Source organism: Suncus etruscus, chromosome 1 (assembly GCF_024139225.1).
Source record: "Suncus etruscus isolate mSunEtr1 chromosome 1, mSunEtr1.pri.cur, whole genome shotgun sequence".
NCBI classification, from domain to species: Eukaryota; Metazoa; Chordata; class Mammalia; order Eulipotyphla; family Soricidae; genus Suncus; species Suncus etruscus.
Genome location: NC_064848.1, coordinates 42,012,392 through 42,036,140, shown reverse-complemented (window position 1 = coordinate 42,036,140; position 23,749 = coordinate 42,012,392). Strand labels below are relative to the sequence as shown.

The 23,749-nt window shown below is 37.4% G+C and overlaps 1 protein-coding gene across 2 annotated transcripts in view; it reads left to right on the top strand.

The window, feature by feature from the left end:
- The window catches only part of TTC39B (tetratricopeptide repeat domain 39B), a 122,666-nt gene that overhangs the window by 84,538 nt on the left and 14,379 nt on the right, over positions 1-23,749 (top strand). For both annotated transcript variants that reach the window (XM_049769363.1, XM_049769364.1), the window contains 10 exons: positions 2,555-2,622; positions 5,747-5,811; positions 10,162-10,267; positions 12,343-12,408; positions 14,175-14,283; positions 15,381-15,448; positions 15,538-15,597; positions 17,618-17,779; positions 18,356-18,447; positions 20,000-20,126. In XM_049769363.1, the coding sequence (XP_049625320.1) occupies positions 2,555-2,622; positions 5,747-5,811; positions 10,162-10,267; positions 12,343-12,408; positions 14,175-14,283; positions 15,381-15,448; positions 15,538-15,597; positions 17,618-17,779; positions 18,356-18,447; positions 20,000-20,126 (923 nt within the window). The remainder of the gene's footprint in view (positions 1-2,554; positions 2,623-5,746; positions 5,812-10,161; positions 10,268-12,342; positions 12,409-14,174; positions 14,284-15,380; positions 15,449-15,537; positions 15,598-17,617; positions 17,780-18,355; positions 18,448-19,999; positions 20,127-23,749) is intronic.

Sequence of the window (23,749 nt, the reverse complement as noted above, 5' to 3'; positions counted from 1 at the left end):
GCTCTAGTCAGCAAATCTTAGTAACTCAGCAAGGCTTTCAGAGCAGCAGCTCCTTCATAAGAGTTGTCAATTTTTTTTTAAGAGTTGTCAGTTTTTAATCCCCCTGACTACACTGGAAAAAGGCATATTTTGAGGTGAGATATTCAGAAAGCTGAATTTCTAATGTAGGTGCTTTCAAATGTTCACATAGGGACCACTCTTCCATTAGGGCCTCTAATGATTTGGGCCTCGCTTAGGAATGCTGTTGAGAGATCTTCCATTCCAGTTTGAGTCATTTAAAATTTAGTCTTTGGATTATAAACACAGTAGGATGTTGAACTAATCTGTGAAGCCTGTGGATCATGTGAGTGGATGTATTGTGGGTGGGGGTGGGTTCTGTGTCTATAATTAATGAAAAAAAAACACTACTAGTTCTTATCTCGTTTTAGTCAACAGCTTTCCCCAATAGTACAGGAGTGCCTTATTTTAAAGCTATTTCCTTCATGAAAAAAGAAGTACTAGGCCAGAGAAATATGCCCCATGTCTTGCATATGGTTGATCTGGGTTATATTCTCCACACCAGATATTATACCCCAAACAATATGAGGAACAATTCTAGAGCACAAAATCAGGAGTAATCATTGAGCACCACTGAATGTGGTCCCCAAACCAAAAGGAAGCAAAATAAAAGAAAGTGCTTTCATTTGTGGGATATAAAAGAAAAGATAATGTGGTAATAATTTTCAAAGACAATAAAAACAAGGGCAAAGAGAATTAGTCCATGGTAGGAAGCCTCCTACAAATAGTAGTGGTGTGCAGTTAGGACAGAGAAGGGACCACTATGATTTTAAGAGTTGAAAATGTTTACTCTGGACAAGAACTGGGTACTGAAAGGAAATAAAGCAGTATGCATGATACCTCTTTAGGAAAAATATTGCAAAACACTGTCTAAAAAGAGAGAGCATGAAGAAAAATGTCTGCCATAGAGGCAGATGAGGGGAGGAAATTTGTGGACATTGGTAGTGGGAAATATGCACTGCTAAGGGTGTTGTGCATTGTATGACTGCAACTCAGTCATTAATAATTAACTGTGTATCTCATGGTGATTCAATTAAAGAATTCATAAAGTAAGTGCTATATGAGCTTTTTACATAAAAGCAGGACATACCAGTAATACTAGGTATTACACTGATATATGAGCTACACACTGCAGCACCTCATGTGATTCTTTAGCTTTGAAGTAGAGACCTAACTAGCCAGATTTCAGAAGTAAAGGCAACAGTAGAGATAAGGTTGCTTGAGGGCCCACAAACAGCTTTGCTCAAACCTGGGCTGTCAACTATTCTGAGCTGATTTACTTAAGTAAAATACCAATTTGTATCATGGATATAGGAATCCATTGATTTGTTTATGCCCAGTGTGATTATCCTGATCCCTTATACTCAATATCTGCACATACAGTAAAATTTTGAGAAAGGCCAGTATTTTGAGTTGGGTCACCTGACCCAGGGATAGAATAATTTTGTATAGTCTCTTTTATGAATGCCTGGTTCCTGTGTGAGAAGCTGATCAAAACAACTTAATAGTGGAGCTGGAGCAATAGCACGGTAGGGCATTTGCCTTGCACGCAGCCCACCTGGGTCTGGCCCCGGTTCGATCTTTGGCATCCCATATAGGCCCCTTGCCTGTCAGGAGTGATTTCTGAGCACAGAGCCAGGAGTAAACCTTACACACTGCTGGGTATGGCCCAAAAACCAAAAAACTAACCAAACAAAAAAGAACCTAATAGTATGCTGGTGCTTGGCTATCTCCATTGGTGATGGTGGTGGTGGTGATGCTTTTACAGAACTCCACAGAACTGCAATTTCTAGTTCAGGTTTAGAGTGTCTCATCATTGACAGGATTATACTTTCACATTTAGAGACAAATTCATAAATTTATGTCAGGATTTTCCATTGTTATAACTGTTAAACTATTTGTTTGCTGTTAAGTTAAAATATATTACTGTATTTGTTTGCTGTTAAGTTAAAAGATATAATATATATATACATATATATTATATATATGTTTTTTTAAATGTTGGCTTTCTTTTTGTGACTTAATTGTGAATCTCTGACACTCAGTGCCTAACTCTTGGCAGTTATATTTGAATGGGGCAAAAAATGGCTTCCCTGAACCCTTTAGCATGCTCTTGGAAAATCTCAGATTTGAGAAAAAATCCTGCAGAGGTTGAGAATTGAGCTTCTTGTGCATTTTTTTTATTGCTTTGGGGCCACACTGGCATTGCCCAAGTGTTACTCCTAGCTCTGCACTCAGGAATCACTTCAGGTAGGCCTGGGGGACCATATGGGATGCCAGGGATCAAGCCCAGGTTGATTATGTGCAAGGCAAATGATTTACCTGCTGTTCTATTGCTTCAGTCCCACCTTATGCACTTTTATCTAGTCACCAAAGCAATCTAGAGTTCAATGTTTGTGTTAGGCTCATTTACTACCAGTCCTTTTTTGGGAGCAACTCAGAGAAATTACTGTGGACATGGGATTTTACTTAATATAATTTTATTTGTCTTTAATAGAGGAAATGCATGCTGAAATCTGTTATGCTGAGTGTCTCCTACAGAAAGCAGCACTCACGTTTGTGCAGGTAATGAATATTTGGCTTAGAGTCGGTTGGCTGAGAAAGCCAACATAGGAAAAAAATGTCTATATCAGTGCTTCTGTTATTTTGACTTACAGTTGTAATAGCAAATATATAGTGTTCTAATAAACTAGCTGAAAAAATGAAGACAACAGAGAATTTTTCTCCAACTTAAATGCACTTAAAGTCTATCTAAAACTTTAGTTCTGCTGGACACAAAGAAATATGTTAAAAGAAATTATAATGTAATTATCATTCTTAAGTTCAGGATGCTGTTCTGTTTAAAAGATGTGCAACTATCACCCTTGGTGATTGCTAAAGGTAGAGGACTGCACACAGGAGCAGCCTGCAAGAGAAGATCCTTAAATCCTTGGCCACTTTATTCTTGGACCAACTGTTTCAGCAAAGTTGCTATGCATGAAAGGAGAGCCAAAATTTTCATGTATACTCCATATTTTATTTTTCCCTTTTCCTTATGCTCATCTCCTGTTCTTGCTTTATTTCTTCATATGGCAGAGCAGTTTTTAAAGATTCCTAAATAAAAGTCTGAATCTTTTTCTAATAAGCATTTTTACTTCATCTCTTCTATTTCAGAAGTTGATCTCTTAGGTTGTATTCTGGCTTAGTAAAATAGAACCAATTTGAGACCAGAGTGTTAGCACAGTGGGTATGGTGTTTGCCTCGCATGTAGCCAACCCAGGTTCAATCCTCGGAATCCTATATGGTCCCCTGAACCTGCAAGGAGAATCATCTGATCTAGTCTATGATCCTGAGGACTATCTAAAAGCAATAGTCTTAACTGCCTTAATAAATACTATTAGTCACTGAAGCCCCAATGAGTTTTCTGATGTTATTTTTTCAAATGAGCATTTAAGCCAATCAAATCTGAGATTCAAATGCTAGCTTTATATTTGGGGTCTTATCATACAACACTGGGAAGACAGCCATGACTATTTCCCTTCCACGCCCACTGTATCTCTAGATAGTTTCATGGTCATGTTGTATCTGCCTTTTGAAGCTATGGAGCTCCATCTCTTCCTTTTTGTTTCAACCATTCCTGCTAGTAAAAATGCTTATCAGATAAAAAAATGCTTATCAGATCTTTTCCAAACTGTACGACTTTCTCTGGTGACCCTCCATTTTCTCCTATCTCCAATTTTGCATTGTGCAGTTGGGCGACCTCTCAGAGATAATCTCACCATTCCATGTCTATGTTTTTGTATTCCTTGAGTATGTCAATGATATATCAGAAGAATCAGAAATGGGAGCCTTTTCACATAAACTTCCCTCAGTCCCAAGTCCCTATATCTTTCTTACAGTTACCTCAGATGCTACCAGGGGGTATATTGTTTGCAAAGAAGCATAGGTAGAGGCTGCTTTCATACTTCTTAGTTTCTCCTTTGAAGCAGAAACTGCAGGTTTGTTTTATAACACAAAAGGTCAAACTTCCATGTTTTCTTGCTTTTCTGCCCAAGTTTTTCTTTACTAACAAAGTTCACATCTGCTGTTTTTTCCTCACCTAGCCACCTACTAATATTTGTTCTATAAGCTTCCAGAAATTTTCTGTACCTTCTCCCATGTGTCCCCTCCCTCTCTCTATACCCTTATGGCATCCTGTGCAGGTCTCCAACTGTATGCTTGCTTTTATCCCTTAAAACACTATCACTTTGTCCTGATTTTTCATTCATGTGGCTGGTGTGAAATTGACATTTGGTAAATATTTGCTGAATCAGGAAATGAAATAATCCTATTCTAGACATATTTTAGTCTCATTTAAGAAATTATTTTCTGCCCATTTTTGGCAATTGTGTGATCATAAAATGTTTTTAATGAGAAAAATATTTTAAAGTTGCTAGTGAGTATTATATACACCGATTTTCAATAATGTTAATGTTAACTACTTAATAAATAAAATAAAAAACTGAAACTTAATGGTTATATTATAAATAGATGTTTAAGTGTGTAGAAAATAAATGACAAATATGTTTTATATAATAGGTTAGAAAAAAAGTATTCATAGAGAGCTAAAAGTTGGAACCATTCCTTTAGCATCATTAGATAACCTCCTTCATGCACTCATTTGCTATAGTTTATTAGGAAGCTCTCTTGTAATCTTAGAATGTTGACTCTGAAAATGGGATTGAGCTATATTGACTGCTACAACTTTGTGATTCATGATATCAGGCAAAGAGAAAGAAATAAAATTATTTTTCTTCCAAATAAAATTATGCATTAGTGACAAGCTGCTTAGAAAATTGATAAATTATTTTTGGCTTGGAAGTACATATGAATAAAATTAGAGATATTCATAACCGTCCTCCTCTTCCTCTTAAAATAACCTGTGTAAGAGAATCCCTTTTTGGGTTTCTGGATGAATCCAGATGAAAAATACACTGGATGAAAATAACTGGCCTTTTTAAAGTTAATTTTTTTTAGGTTTTTGGGTCACACATGGCGGTGTTCAGGGTTTAATCCTGGCTCTATGCTCAGAAGCCACTCCTGGCAGGCTTGGGGGACCATATGTGATGCTGAGATTTGAACTGGGGTCCATCCTGTGTTGGCCATATGCAAGGCAAATGCCTTACCACTGTGCTATCACTTTAGCCTCTAAGGGAATAATTTTGTATTCTAATGACTCAGAAGAAAAATTGTTCAGTAGATGATATTGACTAAAGTAGGTTTGAACTAATCGCTATGGCTTCTATTTGGTGAAGATTAATTTCTTAATTCTTTAAATAAACAGAAAAATTATAAAAAGAATTTTTGTTATCTAGTTTGTAAAAACACATTAAGGCATTTTTATTGTAAAGTAGAAAGAACATTTTAATTAAAAAATTAAGTCCTGGCGTTGGAGTGATAGCACAGTGGTAGGGCATTTACCTTGCATGAGGCTGATCTGGATAGGACCTAGGTTCAATTCCCGGCATCCCATATGGTCCCCCTGAGCCTGCCAGTAGTGATTTCTGAGCACAGAGTCAGGAGTAACCCTTGAGCGCCACCAGGTGTGGCCCAAACCTCTCCCCCTCAAAAATTAAGACCTCAAGGTGTTTTGTTCTAGTTGTATAAATGTATAGGTGTTCGATATATAAGAATTTTTGCTTGATGGTCTAATTAATTATATTGTTTACAGGATGAAAATATGATAAACTTCATTAAAGGTGGCCTCAAAATTAGAACAAGTTATCAAATATACAAGTAAGTTAAAAATTAAGATGTGTTTAAAAATTATTCTGTATTTCAACAGTCTCACTAAGTATGGATTTTCCTTTTAAAAATATGGTTGGTAGGGGCTGAAGAGATAGCATGGAGGTAAGGCATTTGCCTTTCATGCAGAAGGTCATTGGTTCAAATCCTGGCATCCCATATGGTTCCCCGAGCCTGCCAGGAGCAATTTCTGAGCGTGGAGCCAGGAGTAACTCCTGAGCACTGCCGGGTGTAACCCAAAAACCAAAAAAAAAAAAAAGGTTAGTAAAAATGAACTTGGTTGTTAGACTATTGCGTATGTACTCACCATAATAAGACAGCAAAATGTAAAACAATTTTGTAAAAAAGATTTAAAGAAAGCATTGAAGATTTCTGAATAATATTAGTTTCTTTTTCCTAAAAGCAATTAAGATTTGGTTGACTATTTAAGTTGATAAGTTTGTCTTTGACTTAAACTTAATAGCAATACTGCCCAATAAAACTTTCTGCACTGAGTTAGTTAAGGTGGATGGTGTGTATATCTTATATCTTTAGTGATTTTTATGTTATTGTTTTATCATGCACTCAGTGTTATAAAACCTCCATCTTTATGAGTCTGTAATCCTCTTTTCCCTTTAGTCCTGCCTGTGTTTGTTTTGCATATTTTGAACTTTTATGATTATTCATTTATAGTTAATTTAACTTCTTGGTGGATTATTCTTTTTCTATTATGAAGTGTCCCCATTTAATTCCTTTTGAGCAGTGTTTTTTGTTTGTTTGTTTGTTTGTTTTGGTTTTTGGGCCACACCCGTTTGATGCTCAGGGGTTACTCCTGGTTAAGCGCTCAGAAATTGCCCCTGGGTTGGGGGGACCATATGGGACGCCGGGGGATCGAACCGCAGTCCTTTCTTGGCTAGCACTTGCAAGGCAGATACCTTACCTCTAGTGCCACCTCGCCGGCCCCCCCCATTTAATTCCTTTTAACTTTCTGTTCAGCTAGAGCTATATTTTCTTTGATTTACATGATGATCCTCCATATTTCTATTCTAAACTCCTTATCTGAAAGATTAATCAGATGTTTGGTATTTTTTGAGTCATCAGAGCTATCATATTCATTCTCTGTGCATGGTGTTTGCCTGTGAGGTTTCCCCATTGTCACGCTTATAGTGTGATTTTTTTCTGTGTGTTATGGTGGGGTTTGTTAGTTAGAAAGAACATAATAGTATAGTGGATTAAGCACTTGCCTTGCATGTGATCCAACAGGTTCAATTTTCAGCACTTCTGGCACTTTGTCAGAAGTATTCCTTGAGTCCAGAGCCAGGAGTAAGATCTGAGCATTGCCAGGTGTGGCCCAAAAACTAAAAAACAAAAACAAAAAACGAAACAAAACAAAAAAAATTGCTATTTGAATTATTGTCCCTAAGTCTATAATGTGCCATTTCTTCTGGCATTCTATTTTAGGGTGCCTTTGAAATATTCTGAGAAAATCATTCCCTCACATATATCATTTTTCTTTCTTTTGTTTTTGGGTCACACCTGGCAGTGCTCAGGGGATACTCCTGGCTCTATGCTCAGATATCACTCCTGGCAGCCTCGGGAACCATATGGGATGTCAGGATTCGAACCGATGACCTTCTGCATGAAAGGCAAACACCTTACCTCCATGCTATCTCTCCTGCCCCAACATATATCTTTTTTCTGTTCTATTCTTCTATTTTCTTCTTCTGAGACTCAGATAATAATGGTCAAGCAATCAGATTTTTTTTAGTAGGTCATTGAAATATTCAGTTTAAATATTATATCCATTTGTGAGTCACTTAGTAACTCTTGCCTCTTAACTATAATAATTCCTTGTTTCTTCTCATGTCACTCATTTACTATTATTAAACTCTGTTCTCTAATCTTTTCAAGTTAAAAAAATATCTTAATGTTTAAGGTTTTGGTACCGCACACTTGAAAATTGAATACTTTCAGGTAACTAACTATGTAAGTGTAAAGTTCATTCAGGAATTGTTGGCTTCTTTGAAAATTCCATCTTTCTTCTTAAATGGCTATCTTTCCTTGCTCTCTACCACTACCATTTCAATGTCCATAAATGTATCTCAAATTTGTATTTTATATTTTTTTTAGAATTTATAATTGTTATTGGCAGAAAGGTTCACTAAATGGCAGTGATCTTAGAGAAACAGATTCCAGTTAGTGGAAGCACTTTAATTGCTTCTACTCAGAATGAAACAAAACATGTTTATTTATTTTTGTTTGTAGGCCACATCCAACTCTACTCAGGGCTTAGTCCTGGCACTATACTCAGGTATCATTCCTGGTGGGGTCAGGGGACCATATGTAGTGCCAGGGATAGAGTCCAAATTGACTACTTAAATAATGTCAGGAGTAGATCGCTTTTGCCTTTATCAAATTTTGTTGTTGTTGTTGTTTTTGGGCTACACCTGGCAGTGCTCAGGGGTTACTCCTGGCTCTGCACTCAGAAATCACTCTTTTGAGGCTCCGGGGACCATATGGGATGTCGGGGATTGAACCAGTGTCTGTCCCTGGTCGACCGTGTGCAAGGAAAACACCCTACTGCTCTGCTATTGCTTCGATCCCTATAAAATTGTTTTAGACCACAATAAAAATTAATAAAAAAAATACTGTGAAAGATTTGTAATTCACTTCGGCCACAATAAAAATTAATAAAAAATGTTTTTAAAGTGTGGCACACGTGTACTCCCTAGACACATGTGTCGGTGCTGTGCACATGTGTAATGCTGTCTCATATATATGATGCCTAAGCACATGTTGCCTTCACCTCCGTTCTTGAAATGCGACTTTTTCTACTTTCAGGCTGGGTTTTGTACCACAGCTTTCTGCCTTTGAAGAATCCCAAGTTCTCTCTTGAGCATGTTTCTGTCACCCTTTCTTAGCCTCTCCTTCCCCTTCCTCAGTACTTGTGAAATTTAAAAGCCCATTTTTACTTAAAAAATTGTTTTATATTTCAAAAATTAAACATCTTATAATTACAGAAGCCCATATATCGTGGAACAGAACTTAAGTTTTGTTTTGTTTTGGTTTGGTTTTGAAACCACACCTGGGGGGTACTCATGGGTTACTCCTGGCTCTAGGCTCAGAAATCACTCCTGGCAGGCTCGGGGGATCATATAGGATGTTGGGAATTGAACCTAGGTCCGTCCTGGGTTGGTTGCATGCAAGGCAAACATCCTCCTGTTGTGCTACTGCTCTGGCCCTGAACTTAAGAGTTTTTAACCGAGTGTGTTCATGTGTTTTGTATCTCTTTGCACAGCTGCACACTTGCTTGTTTATACACATATAACTTTGCTTGGGAATTCAAATTAAACTTAATTTCTACACATTCCTATGTTCTTTTCATGCCAGTCGGGGGAAGATAGATATTTTAGTAAATGACTTTTAGAAAATTAGTTTTTCATTTTGGAAAAAAAATTAACCTCAGAAAAATTATTTTTATATAGACTTAATTTTAAAATATTTTTAAAATAGTACCAATAGTTGCCAGAGTGATTGTACAATGAGTAGGGCTTTTGCTTTGAATGTGGCCAACTCAGGCATCTCATAGGAATGCCAAGCACATCCAGGAATGCTCCCTCAGTGAAGATTCAGCAGTAAGCTTGAGCACCATGCCTGGTGTGGCCCCAAAACTAAACCAAACCAAACCAAAAAACAGTATCAACAAATCATAGGAAAATATATTTTTTTCTTAATGTTTTGGATCACATCTTGTGGTGCTCAGGGACTATTTTTTCCTCAGTGCTTGAGAACACTTTTGGAAGTACATGGATGACCATCCAGTAATGGGATCAAACTGAGGTCTGCTTCATGCAAAGCACATTGAGCTATCTCTCTGTTCCAGGAAAAGCTAAAAACTAACCATCTTTTGAAGTGCTGATTTTCTGGGAACATTTATGCTTTGTTTTTGTATTACTTGTATATTTGCAAAAGATATCAGAAAAATAAAATATAAAATTGCAGAAGTATGTATTTCAGCTGAAGAATTGAGCAACCCTAGGAAATCTTCTACAAAATTCTGTTGTCAAGCTGTGAGGTAGAAGCCTGTGGTCACTGTCAATGGGGGCTTCTGAGCCAAGCTTGCAGTACTTGAAACACTATATTGCTGTACACCCAGAAAGAATGATCCTTATAAATAGAAATAGTAGAAATAATTGTCATTTTTCCTTATTTACTACCCAGCAACCTCAAGAATAAACTTAGCACAATTTTATTAATTTAGAAATTCTGTATAATTTTTTAAACCTATAATGTGTAAATAGGAAACCTGAGAAGCACTAATTTACTTTTATAGTTAACTTACACTTTAACTCTTGAATCTAGAGAATGTCTTTCGATTCTGCATGTAATTCAGAAGAGCAAAGGTGAACAACAGTTCTTCTATGAGTTTGAAGGGGGTGTCAAGCTGGGAATAGGTGCCTTTAATCTGGTAAGTAAATAATTAGAAAGCCACTAGAACCATATTGTTAAAAATAATCTAAGGTTTGAAGAACCTAAATACTTCGTTTAATGCTTTTGAAACTCACCTACAGTGTCTAATTTGGTATAATTACCAAGTAACTAGAATGGGTGGCTTTACTGTATATGGCTCAAATTGTGGTCAACATGTGGTATATTTCTGCACATATTCAGGTTAGTTTTAGATTATAACATAATGGGGCCAAGGCGATAGTATAACAGATAGAGTGCTTGCCTGGCACATGGCCAACCTGCACCACCAGCATCCCATATAGTTCCCCTAAGCGCATCAGGAGTGATCCCTGAGCACAGAGCCATGAGTAAATCTTGAACCTTGTAAATTCTAAAAGCTAGTGTGTAGTCCAAAGAAAACCAAAAATGTAATATATCATAAGGTAAGAGTGTAACACTAAGGGCTAGAGACAGGTGGGATGTCTACCTTGCACTCCACTGACCTGGATTCAGTCCTGGAACCACATATGGTCCCAAACACCACCAGGAATTATCCTTGAGCACAGTGCCAGGATCTGTGTATAACAGGCCGAGAAACAAACAAATAACCCCCAAAAAGAAAGCAACATTGGGGATGGATTGGTAATGTTTTTTTGATAATAAGGAGGTTGAATCATTGGAATTTCGGGTTCTTTTTTTTTGTTTGTTTGTTTGTTTATTTATTTATTTATTTATTTAGGCTACACCCGGTTATGCTCAGGGGTTACTCTTGGCTAGGTGCTCAGAAATTGTTCCTGGCTTGGGGTCCATATGGAACTCTGGGGATTGAACCCAAGTCTGTCTTGGATCAGCTGCATGCAAAGCAAATGCCCTACCACTGTGCTATGGCTCCAACCTTCATTTACATTTTTATATAGAAATTTGCTGCAATTGTAGTGACTCTGGAATTGAAGCCAGGTGAAGCAGCAGCCACGTAATTTGAGGAGTGATTTTGATCTTGGCAGAGATGAGGAGTTTGAGTAGATAGATATAAAATTTTACTATAGCATTGGTTATAATTGATGAGAAACAAGATAGTAAACGGATTCTTGTCCTTGACTGTGTGATTGTAACCATAGCTACTTTGAATATGCGCATATGACCCCATGACAGGGGTAGTTGCAAAAGTATCTGACCTTTACTTACAGTACAGGTCATCCTATACATTTGGTTATGAAAATTCTCTTCTGCGGCAAACTTTGATGAATATTCATATGGGACATAGATATTTTCAATATATTTTTTTTTGGATCACACCTGGCAGTGCTCAGGGGTTACTCCTGGCTCTACCTCAGAAGTCGCTCCTTGCAGGCTCGGGGGACTTATGGGATGCCGGGATTTGAACCACTGACCTTCTGCATGCAAGGCAAATGCCTTACCTTCATGCTATTTCTCCGGCCCCGATATTTTCAAGTTTTTTACTCAGAGTTCTCAAATGCCTCCTTCCTAGCCCTCCTTATTAGTTTTTCCATCACATTCCTTCCAATTCCTTGTCTATTCACCATCAGTGATAGCCCATAGTACATGATCAATATACCTGGGGCCATTTTCCTTCCAGGTAAAGTGAATAGGTGGGTATAGTGCTTAGAACTCTGCTGAAAGGATTCCTTTTACCAGGTCTTCATGTATGTGTCAAAAAGAAGTAGCAGTACTGTAACTGTTCATTCACCTTGCTTGCATCTCTGCAGAGTAGAACAGATGAATTTTCTGGGACAGACTCTGAAAGAAACTTCTGTTTCTCATGTGGGCTCAAAGGTTTGCCCATTCAGAACTCATTAGTCCACCTAAAAGGAGAAAATACATAGAGCATCCTGAAGAAACTAGTTATTTCCACCACCACTCTTCAATTTGTTTACTTCATTGTCTTAGCAAAATGAAATTAACTTTCAAGTAATAATAACTATATACCTAGTATGTGATGCTTGAGATATGTCTAGTGGTTGAAATCAATCATAATTTTTCATGTTGTTGAATTATTAAAGCTATACATTGTTAGTAGCTTACTATCTGTCTATAGTTATATAAACTAATCTATCTTGTGTTTTTTTCTCACAGATGCTGTCCCTTTTACCTGCACGAATTATCAGACTACTTGAGTTTATAGGATTTTCTGGAAACCGGGTACCATGTAGTTTTATCTTAATTTTGACAGATAATGTTTGCATGTATTGAATACATAGCCATGCAGCATGTTCCAGAATGGTAGTTATTGGTGATTTGCAAATGTAGTTGTTAAGAGATGGGAATTTGTAGGATGCTAATGATCTTTGATAATCTTTTTTAGAATATATGTATATGTGTTTGTGTGTGTGTATATATATATGCATACATAAAGTTTTTTTATTAAAAGTCAACTTCTGGCTGGAGAGATAGCATGGAGGTAGGGCATTTGTCTTGCATGCAGAAGGACGTGGTTCGAATCCCGGCATCCCATATGGTCCCTCGAGCCTGCCAGGAGTGATTTCTGAGCATAGAGCCAGGAGTAACCCCTGATTGCTGCTGGGTATGACCCAAAAAACGAACAAACAAACAAAGAAAGTCAACTTTATTACCTAAACTCTGGATTAAAGAATTTTTTTTGGTTTTTGGACCACACCCAGCAGCACTTAGGTGTTGGTTACGCCTGGCTCTGTGCTCGAAATCACTCCTGGTGGACTTGGGGGACCATATGGGATGCCAAAGATATAACCCATGTTGGCTGTATGCATGATAAACACCCTACCTACTATGCTATCTCTTTGGCCTCTAAAAATTATTTTCTACTACTATTTTTTGCTTGCTGGATCTTTAGTACTCTTGTATGGTTAAAATGTATTTCCATAATATTTTAGCCATATCTTTTTAAACCATAAAATTTAGCTATAAAATTTTAGCCATATCTTATTTTAGCCAATGCTTCTGCATTTCCTGTGCTTCTGCGGAGCTGAGCAATTCACTACAGCCCAAACAGACCTTATGCTTTCTTGATTTCATGCACCTGCTGGAATCTTTTGGAAGTCCTCCCTGTATCCTCCTAAAGAATGTGTATTACGAGCCTTTTAATCTTTTAAATTTGAGATAAATATCTTATTTCCCACAAAACTTTCCCTTATCCCCTCCCAATGAACTAAGTATTTCTACCACTCAGAATAATTTATACATCTTTATTATTTTTACCATTATCTAATGAAATCATGGATTAAGTACTATCTTATCTATTTGATGGAAAAGTCTTTGAAGATAGATTTTTTTCATACTCACCATAGTATCTAGCAGTTTATCTCCAATATAACTTTATTAATATCCTTTTTTTGATTTTTTGGGTCACACCCGGCAGCGCTCAGGGGTTACTCCTGGCTCCACGCTCAGAAATTGCCCCTGGCAGGCTCAGAGGACCATATGGGATGCCGGAATTCGAACCAATAACCTTCTGCATGAAAGGCAAATGCCTTATCTCCATGCTATCTCTCTGGCCCCATTAATATACTTTTTAATTTTATTAATATCCTGCATTTCTATGAAATTACTGTCTTTTTTCCCACTAAATTTATCTGATAAAAAATAATTTGTGGGGGCTAGAGTGGTAGCATGGTAGAGCATTCGCCTTGTATGCGGCTGACCCATGGTGGACTCGGATTCAATCCCTGGCATCCCACAGGGTCCCCCAAGCCTGCCAGGAGCAATTTCTGATCGCAGAGTCAGGAGTAACCCCTGAGCAGAGCCGGATGTGCCCACCCCCCAAAAATATAAAAGAATTTGTGGAATTGATGCTAATTTAAAGTGTAAAGTTTGCTTCTAATTAGGCCTATCTCTAGTGTAAGCTCTTGAAAAATAATTCCCTTCCTTCACAGAGTGAATATATGTGAACTAGCTTTTCTAAATATCTAAAACACATTTAATTCCTACAGGAACTGGGCCTCCTGCAGTTACGGGAAGGTGCATCAGGAATTAGCATGCGATCTCCTCTATGCTGCTTAACTATTCTAGCTTTTCACACATATATCTCCTTAATACTAGGTAAGAATTAGATTATATTTATGTCATTAAATTGATTATTTTTTTTATCTAAATCAAAGTTTAGAAAAAAATTAGTAAGAGCAGATGGCTCATATCTCTTTACCTGTTGCAAAAGGGGTAGAGGATTTCTTTTATTAAATTTTTGTTTTGTGGGGCCTGAGAGATAGCATGGAGGTAAGACGTTTGCCTTTCATGCAGAAGGTCATTGGTTCAAATCCTGCATCCCATATGGTCCCCTGAGCCTGCCAGGAGCGATTTCTGAGCATGGAGCCAGGAGTAACCCCTGAGTGCTGCCGGGTGTGACCCAAAAATTAAAAAAAATTTTTTTGTTTTGTATGCAACCACACCTGGCTGAGCTTGGGTGGGTGGGTGAGGGGCCAGGTGGTGCCATATATCAAAAGCAGCCCCATCACAATCCAAACATATGCTCAGTCCATTGTACTATCTTTTTAGCCCCTCACTGAATATTTTTTATCTGTTCTCAATTAAAAATATTCTGTAAAGTTTAAGGCAGTCAATTTTAGCAAATTCATATTAGATTTCTTTGTTAGTTGAAAATTTCGTTTAAAATAAGATAAGGGTCTTTGGATGTACCTCAGCAGTAAAGTACTTGCCTTGCATAAGTGACATCTTGAGTCTAATCCCTGGCATTGCAAAAAAAAAGTTTTAAAGAAAGTTAATATTTCCTATTAAAGCTAGAAACTCCCAATTAGGGATTTAAGACAGTCACCTTCCTTTCTAATGAATTAGTCATCCCTTGAGCTGGAGAGATAGCTCAGTGGGCTAAGTGCCTGATTTACATGAGAAAGGCCCTGATTCTATTTCTGGCCCTGCCTGGTCCCTTGACTCCTATGTGGGTGTAGCTTTGAGTACTGCCAGGTGTGGCCACAAAACAAAATGAATAATTAAGGCTGTCATAGAACTCTTAAAAACTAAAGTCATAGCTGAGACTTGTGTTACATTATCTTCCAAATGTACACAGTTCTCTTTTCCACAGCTGGGTTTTTTGATATTTTTATAAAATTTGGAGAGATTTTTTTTTTATAAAGAACTGCCATGTTTCATGAAGACTGAGGCTTTCCTTGTTAAATTTCTAGGCACAGGAGAAGTGAATGTCATGGAAGCAGAGAACCTCCTTGCGCCCTTCCTCCAGCAGTTTCCAAATGTATGCTTAGAACCTCAAGTACATGTTTCAGCCATGGTTTTACTAATGGCATTGATGTTGAAGAGTGTCTTTTCTCCCTTTCTCCCTAGGGGTCCCTCATGTTGTTTTATCATGCCCGGATAATGCTGCTGAAAGGGAATTTGGAAGAGGTAATTTGCTTGATGAATAGTTATTTAGTGAGTTTTCAATGTCAGTGCTTTTGCTTTGTCTCTGCCAGAGCTGTTGCTCAGATATAAAAAGGATGAAAACCACTGATCTAAATATATGTAGGGCTGTGTCACAGCATATGCCTCTTGAACATAAATTCAGTATTGCAATAGGCAAAAATAAAGGAAATTCTAATCATATAAAAATTGTGCACATGCATCCTGTTGTATATGGCAGGTTATTGTTCACAGTCTATATATTTACATAAAGCACACACGAAGCAATATGGGGTAGAATATGCAAAATACAGCCGGGTAGTTCAAAGGGTTTTCAGAAAACTTTTATTATTATCAGTTATCAACATTAACTACTGACTTTGAGATTCACCCCTCATAGGTATATTTTCACTATTATACATGTGCACACACCATCAAAGGAAATAATTTACTAATTCCTTGAGGAAGAGTTGAAAAGTATTTCACATAAATATATTTATGGTTTTCTTCTGTATAAATGGGTAAAAGAGATCTCTTTCCAGGTCAGTGTCTCTAAGTCTCCTTAAATCTTTTTTTTTTTTTGGGGGGGGTGTTTTGGGCCACAGTGGGGGTGGGGGGGTAGAACCTTGGTCCTTCCTTGGCTAACGCTTGTCTTGCAAGGCAGACACCATACCTCTAGCGCCACCTCGCCGGCCCCTCCTCCTCAAATCTTTTTAAAATTTTTCAATGATGGTTTCATTCTTTGAGACTGATAAACTAATTAAACTGGTGTTCTGATAAACATTCTTGATTACAATAAATAATATTACTTAAAATATCAGTATGTTTATACTTTTGTGCAAAGTATATTGATATAAGGTAGATGATTGTAAGGATTGCAGGTTCCAAAGAGAATTGTATTTTGCTAAATCCAACCAGATGTCCCTACTAACTTATGACTATGCCAGTTCATTTTTAATTCCAATTTTAATTTGAGTCTAATTTATTTGAGGCTATTCCAATTCCTATTAAGATGGAAAAAAAAAAAAAGGGGCCGGCAGTGGCGCTAAAGGTAAGGTGCCTGCCTTGCCTGCGCTAGCCTTGGACGGACCACGGTTCGATCCCCTGGTGTCCCATATGGTCCCCCAAGCCAGGAGCAACTTCTGAGCACATAGCCAGGAGTAACCCCTGAGCGTTACCGGGTGTGGCCCAAAAAAACCAAAAAAAAAAAAAAGATGGAAAAAAAGGTTTTTTATGTGAAATCTAGATATTATTTTTTCTGTTTTTATTTTTGTATATTTGCTAGCTGAAAATGATCAATCTGATTTCATAACATGTTTTCCATTTACAAATTATTTATATGTGTATTTTCATTGTATATATATTTATATTTTATATTACCTATTCAAATCATAGCCAATTTTCCTACTAAATTAAAAAAAAATTTTTTTAAAGGTTTTTAAAAATAGTTGGGTAAGGACAGTTTTGTATGTAGTGATTTCTTCTCTTTCTCTATCCATCGCCTTTAATTTTGCTTAAAGTATGCTTTATTCCTGGAAATTCTGATTTTTGTCTTTTCTTAAAATAATTCTGCATTTTATTTAATATATGTTCTCTACTTCCACTTTATAAAGATCTATAATCCTCCTTTCAAAATTAAATATAGAAGCAGAGTTAAAACTATGTATATTTTTTGTTTGTTTGTTTATTTGTGTTTTGGGGCCATACCCAGTGATGTTCAGGGGTTACTCCTGACTATGCGCTCAGAAATCGCTCCTGGCTTGGGGAACCATTTGGGATCCTGGAGGATTGAACCGCAGTCCGTCCTAGGCTAGCACTGGCAAGGCAGACACCTAACAGCTCCACGCCACCGCTCCGACCCTAAACTATATTTTTCTCTGTTACGAAGGGACCATGTTATTACGTTGAGTGGCTTAAAGAGCGATTCATTTGTTCTTTTTGTACAAAGTGTTTTATGTATTTTTTCCATTAGGTTGTTATCCTTGTCTAATATCTGGATGATCAGCTTTATGTAATTGACTTATAGGCACAAGAGACATTTCGAAAATGCATTTCAGTTCAAGAAGAATGGAAACAGTTTCATCATCTCTGTTACTGGGAACTGATGTGGATTTATGTGTTCCAACAAAACTGGATGGAGGCATATTACTTCTCAGATCTGCTTTGCAAAGAGAGTAAATGGTCTAAGGTAATGGGTAGTGTTTTTATTAATATTATATGTTTGCTTACAAGTAGCCAGAATGATTTTCATTTTGTGCTGTTTGTTCAATAATACAATATCCACAGTTTTTCAATCCAGAGGTCCATCAAAAGAAAATGTGAATTAAATATGCGTTGCTTATAAATATGTCATTTCTCCATCCAAAAGAGCTTTCAATTAAAGGGTTTTGCCTCTGAAGATAGACTTCTCTTATATTTATTTACACATGTTATCATTAGTTCCAGTCTTTTTGGAGTCCTTTCCACATTCTTATAACAAAGCTTTGCTTATAATAGTCAAAATTGGCTTGTTGGAAATTGGTAGAAATAAATAAGATAATGGAATTTCCTTCCTCACTAAAGTTGTATAATAGTCAAAATTAAGTGGGAGCGTTATTCACTTATGTAATTGTCACTATAATTTATTTTCTTTTGTGTCTTTGATGCCTTTTAACTGTTTTAACTGTTTTTTTTTTTTTTTTGGATATTTGTTGCCTAATTTTCAAGGTAAACAGGTCATATACTGAGATCTGTATAACTCTCAATTTTTTTTCTTTTCTTCAAGGCAACTTATGTGTTCTTAAAAGCTGCAATTTTAAGTATGCTTCCAGAGGAGGATGTACAAACAACTAAAGAAAATGTGGTAACTTTATTCAGGTAAACAGACACTACTACTACATCAGTGAATCCTTGTAAGGGCTTGGGATATAGCTCAGTGGTAGAGCACTTGCCTTATATGTGTGAGGCTCTGGATTCAAATACCTGGCCCTGGAGTAAAAAATAAAATATCCTAAATATATACATTAGAAATGAAAAAAAATATATTTTGCTTTGTGTTCTTCCATGCTTCACTTTTTGATTCATTCATCTATACTCATTTACACAGGAACCCTCAAAATATTACATTTAGCCTAGAATCAAAATGTCATCTTTTCAGTAAGATTTTGCTATATGTAGTGTGATGGGGAATCTTGGAAAATGCATTTTAATTTTGTTATTGTGGCTTTGCTGCTACATTTTGAATGGTTATCCTTGGGGTTCGGTTTGAGGGCATTGTGGTACAGAATTATCTGTCCCACCTTAGTAGTACTTGGGCCCTCACTTGATACAGCTCAGAAGGTCATGAAGTGCAAGGGACAAATTATAATTAATTTATGCAAGGTCTATACAATCTAGACCAGCACTCGTTAATGCTTCCATTTGCCTTTGATATAAAGTTTTCATGTGTTAGCTGCTAAGTAAATGGATATGGATTCTGTCTTTGTGGAGTAGTGGAACCAAAAAAATTACACAATGAGATAATCATACAAATATGCCAATGTCCGTTTATAATTATAATTGATTTTCTCTCCACTTCTACTTCATATACCATTAAAAAAATAGCTTTGTAGGCCTATAGCTACTTTTGCTATAAATGCTGATTTTTGTTACAAAGGTAAGCCTTAGGAAATCATAACCTAGCCAACTTAAAACTTTTTTGTCAGATCTGCTGATGAACCACACCCATATACCCAGTTTTTATTTGCCACCTTAACTTGATCTGTCCAATTAGAATGAACCCAACAACTTTAGCCTTTTCTAGCACAGTTGCCGACCACATCCTTTCAGTGATTTGTTAATTAGCACCATTTGGGCATTCTGAGGTAAAGTCTACATACCCAAATTATGCCTAGAAGTACCCTAATACAAGTTTGGTTTTATATTGGAACATTTTTTTCTTGTTTCCTTTCACTGTTTCTTTCAAAGATGATATTTTCTATATCCCTGAGTTATTTCTTGGCAATATGTTTGATGCATTTTTGAAAATGCATTTAAGAAAATATTAGCAAAATGTGTTTGATGCATATAAGAAAATGTTCCATAAACAGATTCTTTCCATCCAACAATCATCTTTATGTGCCTATGATTTCATTTAAAAATAGTCAGAGGAAAAAAAAAAGAAATTAACTAGAAGTATGTGTCAAGCAGTGCCTGTCAGAACAGAGCTTGCATCAGAATCACCTGGAGAACTCATTAAAATCCAGATATCTTGGCCCAGTTCTAGAATTACAGACTCAGTAGGCCTGGGGTAGGGCCTGAAAGTATGAGATTTGTTTTGGAACAAGTTACCAGGTTGCTGGGCTGCTGATTTAGCAGGGACTGCAGTGTGAAACTTAGAGATGTACCTACTATGTTCTAATGACCTTTCGCTGGGCTGGGCTATTTGCAGACAGGTGGATGGCTTGAAGCAGAGAATTGCTGGGAAATCCATCCCTACTGAGAAGTTTGCTGTGAGGAAGTCTCGACGCTATTCTGCCTCTTTGCCTGCACCTGTAAAACTCATCTTGCCTGCCCTGGTATGAACATCTACCTTCACCTGTGAAGTTTTAATTCAGTGCAAAAAAACCTCTGTCAGTGTGTTTGCCAGGTGCAAAGTAGTTATTAATCTCTAACAATTATAGTTAGTGTCTTTTGACTGGTATATTCTAGGTCTTATGATGAAATTATTAAGTAAATATAGTTTACAGTAGTACTGTTTTTTTAATTTCCCTGAATTTATTTTTAATTTTTGTTTTGTTGTTATTGTTGTTGTTGTTTTTTTTGTCACACCTGGCAGTGCTTAGGGATTACTCCTGGTTCTGCACTCAGAAATCTCTCCTGGCAGGCTTAGGGGACCATACGGGATGCCTGGAGTTGAACTGGGTCTGTCCCAGGTCAGCCACATGCAAGGCAAATAATGCCCTACTGCTGTGCTATTGGTCAGGCCTTCCCTTAATTTACTATTATGCACTTAATACTCTCTGTGTTGACTGTTTTTGGTAATCTTATCTAACAGGAAAATTGATGCAGCGAGGATTGAGTCAACATAAATAAAATTGAATCAAACTGTTATACTGACCACATCTGTAGTTTTACCTTTTCTAGGAGTCACATTAAATATCAAAGGAGGGGCTGGCTCCTAAGATGGTACAGTAAGGTAAGGCACACATGGCTAGCACATAGTAACTGGCTGCACATATGTCTGGTTCCCCCTGAACTTCCAGGAGTGATCTTGACATAGAGCGAGTGAGGGGTAAGCTCTGAGTACTTACAGGTGTGGCTCCAAACCCAACCTTCTGCCCTTAAAAAAATAATCAGAAAGCAAACTATTAAGAACTAAAGAAGGGGGACCAGAGAGATAGCATGGAGGTAGGGCATTTGCCTTGCATGCATAAGGATGGTGGTTCGAATCTCAGCATCCCATGTGGTCCCCAGAGCCTGCCAGGAATAGATGCCTGAGTGCTGCCGGGTGTGACCCAAAAACAAAAACAAAAAAACAACAACAAAAAAGAGAACTAAGAAGAGGAGCTGGAGGGATAGAACAGTGGACAGAGCACTTGCCTTGCATACTGCCCACCTTGATTCAGTCTCTGGCACCACATATGGCTTTCTGAGCCTTGCCAGGAATGATCTGAGCACAGAGTCAGGAATTAGATAGCCACCACGTCCCTCTCCCCCCAAAAAAGTAAAAAGAAGACAAAACTATGTTAGAATTGTACAATTATATTTTGTTTAACCTAATATAAGCAAAATTTGTCATTTGCACATGTAGCCAATCCAAATGTGCAATGAGATATTGCATTTCTATTTGATAATGTGGGGATTATCTGAAATTTTGTTTGATTCTCACTTTTTGTTTGTTTCTGGGTCACACCCGGTTTCACTATGTTTACTTCTGGCTCTACACTCAGCTCTATCTTAAGGGACGCCAGGATTCCGCATGCAAGGCAAGCGCCCTACCTCCATGCTATCTCTCTGGCCCCTGACTCTCACTTTTAGAGCACTATCAGTTTGAACTGGCTGTACTGTTCAAGAGTGTGAGTGGAGGCTGGAGAGAGAGCACAGCAGTAGGGCGTTTGCATTGCATGCAGTCATCTCAGGACTAACCCGGGTTCAATCCCTGGCATCTTGCATGGCACGCTGAGCCTGCCAGGAGCGATGTCTGAGAGTAGAGCCAGGAAGAACCCCTCAGCACTGCTGGGTGTGGCCCAAATACCATTAAAAAAAAAAAGTAAAAAAGGAAAAATAAGGAGTATGGACAGCTGCTTGTTGCTGTGGTCTATCTAGCGATTTGCAGAATAACAGTTACATCCCTTTTTCTGTTTCACTTTGATTTTAAAATTGTTATTTTAAGGTAACAGCTTACAATAGTGTTGTTTTAGTTTTTTTTATTTCATGTACAAAATTGCTGCACTTCCACCACAGAACTACTGTTTTTTGTCACCATCGAGATTGGCTCAATTTCAGTTTGGGAAACATTTAATTTCAATTTAGCTGTTCTTAATGAAAGGCCATAAGAGGAATGTAGTATCTCGGTTTAAGCATCATTCTTTAGGGCTTTAGTTTGTGTAGGTAGGTACTTAACTAGCACAGGAAGTTGTTTACTACCCATGTACATCTGCTATCCTCTTCTAGGGCTCCTGATTTATTGATTTTTATAATCAAAATGTATATAAAAATAAATGATTTTATATTTTTATATGTTTTATTCATTGACAGTGACTTTATTGTTTCCAGTTTTTACTGTTACCAACATGCTGCCATAAAATTTCTTTATAGTTTTTATGGGTATATTTAGGTCTCTGGGAAAGATTTCTAAAGATGAAGTTACTGGTTGCAGGGCCTATTAATTTAATATTTTAATATATTGCCATTTGCCCTCGATAAAGATGGCCCAATTTAAAATTTTGCCAGCAGTGTATAAATGTTTTAATTAATTTTTCTCTTGTTATGGAAGGAAAATGGCAAACTCATCTTTCTAATTTTTCACTGAGTTTATGGATCACTGGGTTTAAGTATTGACTTAAAGGAGTATACTCATATTTCTTTCTCTTTCTGTAATTAGGAGATAAAATCAGGGCTTCACACATACATGGCAGGTGCTACGGCTCTGGTCTAACTCTTTATATATTTTAGGAGAAAGAAAATTGCAGTCCAGATAGAGGGCAGGAGGTGCAGTTCTGTCTGTGCCTAGTATCTAGATCAGAGTATTCATTATTTCAGATCATCTCTGAGGACATCATCAGACCAGATCATTTTATGCCTAGATCGGGGGTGTAACAGAAATATGGCCATTCTATGAACACAGTTCAGAAATCTGAACATATTGCAAGTAACAAAAATGAACAACATCCCCTTTCCTGAATAACATGTGACCTGATGCTGCTTTTTCAGTTCAACTATGAATTTTATTTCCTGAATCTTTCCTGTCAACTGACTTGTACCAGAATTTTTTTTTAACTCCTATCATACAACTTGTCTGAAAAATTTCTAGGGCCTCAAAAATGTTTCACTGCTCTAGAATTTAGATGATCACATATATGTAACTATTTCCAGCTTTGATTATTTGAGAGGGGAAATATGGGGATTCCCAAGCACTTGGGGGGAGTGGTGATGCCATTCCTGGTGTCTGTGGTGCTGGGGCTATGGGCACCCAGGTAGTGCTTAATTGACCATACAGTGCTGGGCATTGAGACTAGTACCTCTTCATGCTAGACATACACTCCACCCCTTTGAGGTCTCACTTGTCCACTAACCTCCATTATTAAGAGTTTCAAGAAAGGCTAAATAACTAAGTTCCTTTCTTTCTCCAGGTCTTTTGTATAGAGCTTATGATAACTAGGAATTTTACCAAAATCTTATTTTTCCCCTGCATTTTTTTTTTTTTGGAGGGGGAAGGGAGGTCTCCCTAGCAGCACTCAGGAGGCCTAACCTCCTCACACGTTGGCAATTCTGAGCAACCAGGCTGTTAGTTAAATCTAGAAGCCCAGAACTCAGTGCTTCTGGGACCTGCAGTGCTGGGGATCCCCAGTGGTGCTCAGGAAGGATGTGGTACCAGGAATTAAATTCAGGTCCAGGAGTATGTTAGGTAAGAACCCTAATTGCTGTACTATATCCCATTGCCTCAAAATCTTATTGCTAAATAAGAGTCTAATTTTTT